We start from the raw sequence: 11,065 nt of genomic DNA, 5'->3' as shown, positions 1-11,065 counted from the left end.
ATCTCTACTGTAAGACACAGCAAAGATAAAAATATAAGCAGCTACAAAACAAGTAGAACTGGAAGGTGGGCGGTGGGGGCACATGAAGGGACACAACAGATGCCCTTAACTCCGTTTCCATGAGTCAGTGTTTCTGATGTTACAACACAAGAATAATACCGGTAGGAAGAGCAAGATGAGCTGTGCTCAGGGCGGGCAGAACTGATGTGGGGGCACCAGCGTCAGGAGAGATACAGGTTTACAACAGCAGATTCAAAGGCAAATGAACGGGTTAAGCAATCAGTGCGTGTCATTCCACATTAAGTCACTGGGAAGTTATTGCAAATAGTTACCTGCGGTTTTCAGTGGGGGAGGCAGCCACACTCCAGTCAAGGGGTTTTGGAGAAACAGGTGCAATGAAGTCATGGTCAAACAATTTATTTACTGTAAACTTTAGACTTTGCTCAGGAAAACAACCAAAGCTGCCCCTCAAATCCCTGCCTACAACACCCCGTTTGAGCAAATAAGAGGGGCGGGGAGAGTCCATGTTCACAGCAAAAGGTCCGAGGGACTCGAGATCGTCCAGTCCAAGGGTGCAGGAAGGAAGGTCTCCTTCAGATACAAATTACCAGCAGCAATATATTACCCCTAATACTTGATCAATGAGGTAGATATGCGGGAAAAGTCATTAAAACATAGCAGCCCCAGGTCCTCTGAGACTGAAGCCCTTCAGACATAAACTTACAAGTTCCATGCAAAGAGGAACTGAACTGTACAAGAAACAGTCACTCAAATACGTTTTCTCTTTTTTGCAACTTAAAATATAAAAAATAAAAAAAAGGCAGAAGGATATCCTTCCTCCTGCACATCTCTATACAAGTTTATTCTAAATTTATTACACTCAAGTTAAATAGTCTGTTTAGTGTTTTGTTGGGCGGGGGGAGAAGGGGTCTTAAAAAGTAGAAAAAGCGCATTACAGCAGTGAGTCATTTGTACTACAGTTCCTCCCTTGCGAATCAGTGCTATCATTGGGCACAGTACCTTGCCGGTTCACAAAGTCTTCCGTGCCTGGGGGATCCTCACACAGCAGTTCACTGTCTTTCTCCTCCCCCAGGTGATATCCACTCTGTTCCCCTGGGTAGTCAGTTCTGCCATTGCTGTTGCTGGAGTAGCCATTCCCAGAGTCCTTCAAGGAAGACTTGCGCCGGCACAGGAGCTCCTGGAAAGCAATCCTGAAATCTGGGCTCCGGCAGTAGATAAGGGGATTGAAAGCAGAGTTGACATAGCCCACCCAGTTTAGAAGGATGTAAACTTCCTTAGGGATGAGGTTATCCTGGATCACGTGCACAATGTTGACAATGAAGAAGGGCAGCCAGCACAGGGTGAAAGTGCCCATGATAATGCCTAAAGTCTTGAGGGCTTTGTGTTCCTTCAAGCAGAACTTGGAGGCCCTGCGTTGTCCAGGCCCGCTCCGCCCATCCTGCTCCACTTGGCTGATGTTCTGGGCATGGAAGCGGCCCTCAGATTTGTCGATCTTCTGGAGCTGCCTTTTGGCTACCTGGAAGACCTTGGAGTAGACGAAGACCATGACCACCAGGGGCAAGTAGAAGGACACAATGGAGGAGGCAATGGCATAGGCTTGGTTCGTGAAGAAGTCACAGCAGGTCTCCTTGGCATAGCAGTTGATGGCTTCCTGGTGGGTGGCCCGGTACCAGTGCATCTGAATGGGCAAGAAGGAGGTAAGGCCGGACACGACCCACACCATCAAAATGACCACCCGGGCCTTATTCTTGGTCAGCAGGCACTGATACTTGAAGGGTGATGTGATGGCAAGGTAGCGATCCACGGCGATCACGCACAGGGTCTCAATGCTGGCCGTGACGCACAGCACGTCAATGGAAGTCCAAAACTCACACCAGAAGTTGCCAAAAGTCCACATTTTCATGAGGATGTGGCTGGCCCCAAAGGGCACCACCGCCAGGCCCATGACCAGGTCAGCACAGGCCAGGGAGGTGATGAAGTAGTTGGTGACCGTCTGCAGACGCTCGAACTTGGCGATGGCTGTGATGACCAGCACGTTTCCAAACACAATGGCCAGGACGATAAGCGACATGACGATGCCCATGCCCACCACCCACGCCTCGTTCCGTTCTTGTGTGACGTCTTGGTCCGGTGCGTGGCTTCCGTTGGGCGCCAGCAAAAATACGCTGCCGTTCCCGGGCTGCCCCATGGCGCGCGAGCTGGCAGGTGAGCGCACTGGCGGCCAGCGCACCAGCCGCCCCTCAGCGAGCGAACCTCCGGCGGGGCGCTGCGGGCAGCAAGCGGGCAGCTGGAAGCCTCATTCAGCGGCCGTGGGGTGGGTGTGGTGGGGGCGCGTGGTATACTGAGCTCCGGGGGTGCTCTGGGCTCGCGGTGCCCGTTAGTCCCAGCCTGCGCTCTGGAGAAGCCGCCTCGGAGTGCGCGCTGCCCGTTATGGGCACAGGGCTTTAGGGGTACTGCCCTCCCCGTGACGTTCTGGAACTTTTGACCAATAGCGTGTGCGGGAAGTCCCGAAGGGGCGAGGCCCTCCGCCCCTTCCCTCCCCTCTCCCGCCCCCTCCTGGGGGTGGCCCGGGCGGGCTCCCCCCCCACCCCCGCTGCTCTCGGCGGGCGGGCGAGCCGGCCACCACTCCCTCCCGGCTCCCTTGGCTGGCCCCGAGGGCTGAAGCTGGGGCTGGCGTGCATACCAGCCAACCAAGGAGGTGCTGGTTCTTCCGTGGCTGCTACCTGTCTGCGCGGGGCGCCTGTGCGGCCTGAGATCTCAGAGCAGAGGGCAGTAGGCGGGCCCTCCCTCCCGTTCGGAGATAGATGAGAGCGCCCACCGAGACACGCACCGGACAGGCACAGTGTACCCCGACAGACATGCACAGACTTATACGGAACCAGAGCCACAGACACTCAGATACACCCGTCCAGCGCACCGACAAGTGCGCGCGCAGGCACAGAAGCCGACCGGCACAAAGTCACCCCTGTCCAACACAGAGACACGGCCGGGAGCAAACCAGGAGCACCCAGAAGCACAAAGACATAGGCACACACACAAAAAGAAGTAAATAAACAACATACAAACACCCACTTGGAGGCAAGCAGTGCTCCACAGCTAAGGACTTCCCATCCAGGTACTCCAAACTCCTCAGCCCTGCATCCTGGACATCCACCCCCTCTTCCCCAACACGGGGACACGCGGCATATTCCCTTTCAAACATTTGGCAAGACCCCAGGAGGTGACTTCAACAGCAGCCGATTTCCTCAGCACGCTTGCTGTCAAGTACTTTTGGTGCCCTCCTTGGGAATTTGCAGGCATTGAGACATAATTTTACACTTGGGATTTCATTCGGAGCTGGGGTATACACGTATGTGCATGGGGACGGAAAGAGAAAGTTGTATGCTTTAATTTTTAATTCTAGGGAGTGTGGCATCACTCCATTATATGTTAAAATGAAAATGCGTTGAAAATGAGATTATTTTCCTTTCAAGTTCAACTTCCTCAATAATCCCTTTGCAACTAGAAAAATCATCTGCTGGGTAGTTTGTTGATCTGTTGGGCTGAGCCATATGAAATTGCCACTGTTCTGTCGTTTCTGACTTTAAAAAAAATGGCAATTTCATATGGCTCATATTATTAAGAACGTGTTAACATTAAGAATGTTTTGAAACCACAGAAAGCAAAAGATAATTTCTCTTAAAAAAGGAGTCAGACCAAACCTTCAAACTAGGGTCTTTGCCATGAAATACTACCCTTTGCATCTGGCATATGACTTTACTGTTTAAAAAAAAATATTTTTCAGTATTTGATTTCACATGTATCAGTTGTGCTTTTGAAAAATGGAAAGTATTTCATGCAGTGTAACCAAACATATTTTCTAGATTACATAATAACATAACTATGGCTAACATTTATGGAACATTCTGCTATCCGCTTTTCATGCATTATTCCATTTAATCCTTCCCACAGTCCCATGGTGTGTGTTGTTGGGGGGGGGAGGGTGTAACTATTTTTAGCTTAATTCACAAATGGGTCTCAGAGAAGAAAATAGTTTGCCCATGGGCACAGAGCCAGGCAGTGCCAGAAGCAGGAGTTGAACCCAGTTCTGTTTGACTCTAAAATCCATCTTTTAATCCTTTCAATGTACTGTATCACCACATGCAGAAAGGAATGGAGGATGGGGAAGAAGGATCACAACTGGAATTGGAATATCAGGTTCCAAATCCCCATCTTAGAACTTTCTAGCTCACATTCCTTAGACAAATTAAAAATGTGGACTCTAATTTCCTCCATGTCTAAATGGGGAATAAAGTCACTTCTGTTGATCTGAGTGAGAATCCAATGATATAATGACAAACATAATAGTGTTTTGCACATATAAATGCCACACAAATATAGGTTATAAATAAAATTTATATAAATTACTTAGTAGTCTAGAATATGTTGTTAGTGTTCTCTAATAGAACACTAAGATACTTTAGGACCAAAGTAACTTGGGCATTTACACTGGAAGTATAACTCAGAAACAAAATTTAACCTACATGCCCTTTTTAACTTCCTTCACTAGCAGAAATTGTTTTTGCATGACAGATGCCTTAAAAAACAAGTATTTCCCATAAAAGCCGTGCATATTAATTAAGAATCTATTATGTTCACATAGTTTTCAAAATATACCCATCCCATATTTGTGTTTTCCAAAATTGGCTCTGGTGTGATGCATTTTAGGAAGAGGCAGTGTGTGTTATGCAATATTTCTTTAAATATATATCTACCCCAAACTGTGGAACTGAGCCATTTAAAGCCTCCTTCCTCTTTGTGAAGCTATGGAATAAATAAGCATATTTTTAAAACTTCTCATAACAAAAAAAGAACAAAGCCCTTTTAGGACAAACACTAATTGATCATTTAGATATACACATAAGTCACTTAAAAATTTAACTGTGATTATTTTGGTAAACACCTTTTAAAAAACCCACAAACAGTAAATCTAGAAGGGAGGACTGTTTATGTCAACGAAGTTCCAGACCTTTGTCTCATTAGCCTTGCCAAACGGACAATACCTCTCCCTCAGTCTCTTCCCCTTTCTTTTTCCTGCATCACCACGGCTGACAGGAATTTCAAAATGTCTTCATGCCAAGAGTCTTTTTCCTGACCTCCCTTTTAGAATTATAGGATTAAAGAGAGTTAGAATGGGAAAGAGTTTAATAGATCATTTACTTTATTCCCCCCAGTCCTCCAATTTGCAATTGAGGAAAGTGTCCAGTCAAAGGTGGCAGGGAAGATTGGGAGTCCAGGTCTGTTCCTGGCCTCACATGTTTTCACTGCCCAACATTGTGGCTTCATTTCCCAGCGGAAGAATGTGACTAGCACTGCTTACTGAGCTTGTGGTCTTAGTGAGCTAATGCTTTAGTTGAACTGGAAAGTTCTTAGTAGACTAAATTCACCTTTATCTGATATGAGAAAAAGCAGGCTCTTTTATGGTGATTGATAGTGTCTAATTACATATTTTGTCAATCCCTTAAGACACTGATTTGTCATTTCCTGCCTACCAAACAGGAAAAAAACCCCTACATTTTGATTTACCAAACAAATGTTTGAATAGGAGTAGGCTCTGTGAGCCAGGGAACGCTCTCACATGAATATCTGGACACTTTAGGAAAATCTTATCCTGGTCTTGGCTTAGACAAGATTCCTTCCACCTTTTAAAACATTTTGTTGTTGTTGTTGAGGTGTAATTGACAAATAACACTATATCGGTTTCAAATGTACAACGTAATGATTCAATATTTGTATTCATTGCGAAGTGATCACCTCAATAAGTCTAGTTAACATCTGTCACCATGCATCATAGTTAACTTTTAGGATTTATTCTCTTGGCAACTTTCAAATATGCTCTACAATATTACTGACTACAGTCACTATGCTGTACATTACATCCCCGTGACTTATTTATTTTATAATTGGAAGTTTGTACCTCTTGACCCTCTTCACCTGTTTCACCCTCTCCCCATCACCACTCCCCTCTGGCAAATACCATTTTGTTCTCTGTATCTATGATTTTTGTTTTGTTTTCTTTTGTTTGTTCATTTGTATTGGTTTTTAGATTTCACATGTAAGTGAAATCATACGGCATTTGTCTTTCTTTGTCTGACTCATTTCACTTAGCATAATTTCCTTAAGGTTCATCCATGTTGTTGCCAATGGCAAGATTTCATTCTTTTTTTATGGTAGAGTGGTAGTCCATTTATGTGTGTGTATATATATATATATATATATAGATTCTATCATATCATATCATATCATTTCATATCTTATCCACTCATCTATCAGTGTACACTTAGATTGCTTTCTTATCTTGGCTATAGTAAATAATGCTGCAATGAACATGGGGGTGCATATATCTTTTTGAATTAGTGTTTTTGTTTTCTTCAGATAGATACCCAGAAGTGGAATAACTGGATCATACAGTAGTTCTATTTTTAATGTTTTGAGCAACTGAACCCCCATACTGTTTTCCATAGTGGTTGCACCAATTTACATTTCCTCCAACAGTGCACGAGGGCTTCCCTTTTCTCCACATCCTTACCAACACTTGTTATGTCTTATCCTTTTGATAATAGCTGTTCTAACAGATGTAAGGTGATATCTCATTGTGGTTTTGATTTGCATTTCCCTGATGACTAGTGATGTTGAGCATCTTTTCATGTGTCTGTTGGCCACCTGCATGCCTTGTTTGGAAAAATATCTACTCAGATTCTCTGCTTATTTTTTTAAATTGAATTATTTGTTTACTATTGGGTTTTATGAGTTCTTTATATATTTTGGATAGTAACCCCTTATCAGATATATGATTTGAAAATATTTTCTCCCATTCAGTAGGTTGTCTTTTCATTTTGTTGATTGTTTCCTTTGCTGTGCAGAAGCTTTTTAGTTTGATGTAGTCCCACTTGTTTGTTTTTGATTTTGTTGCCTCTGCTTTGGATTCAGATCCAAAATTTTTTTGCCAAGATCAATGTCAAGTAGCCTACCACCTATGTCTTCTTCTAGGAGGTTTATACAAAGTGGATACAGAAGGAGGGAATGTACCTCAACCTAATCAAGGCCATATATGACAAGCTCACAGCAAACATCATACTCCATGGTGAAAAGCTGAAAGTTTTTCCTCTAAGATTAGGAACAGGATGACAAGGATGTCCACTCTCCCCACTTTTATTCAACATAGTATTGGAAGTCTTTGCTAGAGCAATTAGGCAAGAAAAAGGAATAAAAGGTATCCAAATCAGAAGTGAAGAAGTAAAGCTGTCACTATTTGTGGATGACATGATTTTATATAGAAAACCTTAAAGATGCCACCCCAAAACTGTTAGAATAATTGAATTCAGTAAAGTGGCAGGGTATAAAATAATATACAAAAATCAATTGTGGGACTTCCCTGGTGGTGCAGTGGATGAGACTCTGTGCTCCCAATGCAGGGGGCCCAGGTTTGATCCCTGGTCCGGGAACTGGATCCCACAGTTAGATGCCGCAACTAAGAGTTTGCATGCCACGACTAAGGAGCACGCATGCCGCAACTAAGACCCAGTGCAACCAAACAAACAAATAAATAAATAAATATTTTTTAAAAAAATCGATTGCATTTCTATATAATTAACAACAAACTATCAGAAAGAGAAATTAAGAAAACAATCCCATTCACAACTGTCAAAAAGATAAGATACCTAGGAATAATTTTAACCAAGGAGGTGAAAGATCTGTACACTGAAAATGATGTCGTTGATGAAAGAAATTCAAGAAGACACAAAGAAATAGAATAATATTCTGTGCTCATGGAGTGGAAGAATTCATATTGTTAAAATATCCATATTACCCAAAGCAATCTACAGATTCAGCGCAATCCTTATCAAAATTGTAATGGCATTTTTCACAGAAATAGAACAAACAATCCTAAAATTTGGAACCACAAAGGCCCCAAATAGCCAAAGTAGTCTTGAGAAAGAAGAATAGATTTGGAGTCATCAAGCTCCCTGATTTCAAGCTATATTACAAAGCTATAGTAATCAAAGGAGACACAAAGATTAATGGGACAGGATAGAGGACTGAGAAATAAACCTGTACATATATGGTCAATTAATTTACAACAAAGGAGGCAAGAGTATACAGTGGGGGAAAGAACAGCTTCTTCAATGAATAGTGTTGGGAAAATTGGACAGCCACATGCAAAAGAATAAAACTGGACCACCATCGTACACCATACGCAAGAATTAACTCAAAATGGAGTAAAGACTTGAATGTTTCCTAGAAGAAAACATAGGCGGTAAGCTACCTGACATCAACCTTGAAGAGTCCTTCCATCTTTACAATCCTCTAAGCAGAGAAACATCTATAGATTTTTTTCTAAATGATGGTCTCAAATGTTTGTCTTTAGTATTATCTCTGTACAGTATCATCTCATTAAGCTTACATTAAATGAGACTAAATGCACGCAAAGCTTAGCATGCTGCCTTGGAAAAGAGATAACTATTACTGAAATCTTATTTTTGAATCAAAATGTATATATAGAATACATGTCTTAATCAGATCATGTTGTGAAAAGACACTTTGAACATAAATAATGAGTAATTTGTTTTTAATTTGAATTTCTGTGAAAATGAATTTAAAAAGGAATAAAACTTGGTTCCTTAGAAAGAAGAATGATTCTGAAAATGACCATCATCACTGAGTTATATAGCTGGATGGGATGTTAGTGGTTTTTGAATGAAGCATCTCACAGCCTAGTCAGCTCCTTCCACAGTGCATCCACCAAAACTCTTTGACAGCCATCTCTAATGAAAGCAAGCTCACCAGTTCCTTTCATCAGTGTATATTTCTCCAACTATCCAGATATTGAACTGAAATCCATCTTCTGATAGCTTCCACCCATGGATCTTAAGTCAGCCCCCTTGAGGCCACTCAAACAAGTCTCCTCTCTCTTCCCCAAGATTGTCCTTGAGATTTTGGTAGAATCCCTTAGAGTTCTCCTGAGCCTTCTACTCTTCAGGTTAAATATTTCTGTTCCCTTGGGTCTAGAGTCTACTTTACCCTCATGGCAGGTCTCTTACTAGTCATACTTGGGTTTGTCAATGTCTAAACTTAACATCAGTACCTAGAATGATCCAAGAACAACTCATCAAACAATCAGTTTACAATTACCTTGGCAACCATAAAGTAAGCAGAGCAACCAGCAAAGCTTTCAGAGCAATACCAGATGAATTTAATTTCCTGCTATGCTAGTGTTTTATGAGAGACATGCTAATAAATTCTCTGTGTCTCAGGGGGACTGAACAAAGAAAGATGGCATTAAATTAAAGCAGGAGGAACTTCAGATGGTCATATGAAGGACTCTTTGGCCTGAGGACAATTAATCTTCAAAAGGGGCTAAACTCTAGCAGCCTTCCGTGGTTGGGGTTTTGCAAGAGGATTAAACCCTACAGAAAAATATTTGAGTGGCCATTCTTCCCAATTCTCCCAAGGATGATACAAAACTATTACCCTACTAAGAACATATAATATAATAGATGCTTTAGGGAATAGGGCTTAATTTCTCTTACTGAATCTGAGCAGAACTGCTTGGAGTCTCCTTTAGATGTGGGAATGAACAGTGTGTGATGGTAAATACAAGTCATCATCAATCTGATGCAGAGGAGAGAGCATGAATTGGGGATAAGGAGACCTAGGTTCTGGTCCCAGAACAGCTATAATGTTATCCATAACCTTAAAGAAGTCACCTTCTTTCTTCGAGCCTCGGTCTTTGTCCATAGTTGGCATCTAAGAGCCTTCCTATTCTAAACTGAACAAGCCTGTAGTGGGAAGGAAGCACATTGAGGGCCATTGAGGAGATGAGTTCCTGCTCTGAAGAGGTTGGCAAGCAAAAACTGTCAATATCCCACAGAACAACTTGGTTATGTTTGTTTGGTTTCTTTTTGGCATACTTCACCATTGTGATTCCTGCTATTCTGAGTAGCAGGTGTACTATTATTTACTGAATACTTCTTTTTGACACTGACTTCTAAAACTCAAATACATTTATTTATTTATTTATATTTTTAAGGTCAATTTTTTTTTTTGTTTTTAAAATTTTATTTATTTATTTTTGGCTGCATTGGGTCTTCGTTGCTGTGCACAGGCTTTCTCTAGTTGCAGCGAGCGGGGGCTACTCTTCTTTGTGGTGCATGGGCTTCTTATTGTGGTGGCTTCTCTTGTTGTGGAGCATGGGCTCTAGGCGTGTGGGCTTCAATAGTTGTAGCACGCGGGCTCAGTAGTTGTGGCTCACGGGCTCTAGAGCGCAGGCTCAGTAGTCGTGGTGCACGGGCTTAGTTGCTCCGCGGCATGTGGGAACTTCCCTGACCAGGGCTTGAACTCATGTCCCCTGCGTTGGCAGGTGGATTCTTAACCATTGCGCCACCAGGGAAGCCCACAAATACATTTATTTTTAAAGAAAATTTTGTATTACTGCCATTACCGCAGGTGGAAAACCTGTGTCATCGGCCATAAATAGAAGGTAACCGTGAAAGCGAAACAATGTTAATAAATTCTAGCTAGATTTTGTTGCCTGCCAAAGTTCTGAGCCTGGGGCCTGCTCTCATTTTATTGAAAAGGAAGATTAGGAAGTGCCAGGGAGATATTAACGGTATTCTAGTAATAAATGGGACTTTCTCCATCTATTTTAAAAGATTGAAATAAAATTGAAAAACGTAAAAATAACTTCAAAGTAGTACACTGTTATTCAATGTACTGTTACTGAAGTGTTTAAAATAATCTCTTATTACATCTAAAGGTATCTCAGCCCCAGGCTCGGGCTAATGGAACACACTGCTGTGAAGGAAAGAGCATGGGCTTCAGAGCCAAATGGATCTGGGTTCTAACCCTGATAATGCCCTTAACCAACTGAGTGCTGCAGGTAATATACTTGAGACCTCTGGGCCTCAGAATGTTTGTATGTAAAATGAGGTTAAAATCTCTTGGATGACTGTTAAGGAAATAGAAAGAATGTATAAAAAACTGGGTTTGGAAAGGGAGGGAGAGA

At 42.4% G+C, this 11,065-nt stretch overlaps 1 protein-coding gene across 1 annotated transcript; it reads right to left on the bottom strand.

The window, feature by feature from the left end:
- Positions 1 to 849: 849 nt before the first annotated feature.
- On the bottom strand, positions 850 to 2,421 carry ADRB2 (adrenoceptor beta 2). The gene has a single exon (XM_061188319.1). The coding sequence runs from the start codon at positions 2,207 to 2,209 to the stop codon at positions 953 to 955; it is 1,257 nt and encodes a 418-aa protein (XP_061044302.1). The 5' UTR covers positions 2,210 to 2,421; the 3' UTR covers positions 850 to 952.
- Between the last annotated feature and the right edge of the window lie 8,644 nt (positions 2,422 to 11,065).

Source organism: Eubalaena glacialis, chromosome 4, assembly GCF_028564815.1.
Source record: "Eubalaena glacialis isolate mEubGla1 chromosome 4, mEubGla1.1.hap2.+ XY, whole genome shotgun sequence".
Classification (NCBI taxonomy): domain Eukaryota; kingdom Metazoa; phylum Chordata; class Mammalia; order Artiodactyla; family Balaenidae; genus Eubalaena; species Eubalaena glacialis.
The sequence above is the reverse complement of the archived record's forward strand: the minus strand, read 5'-3'. Positions and strand labels throughout refer to the sequence as shown.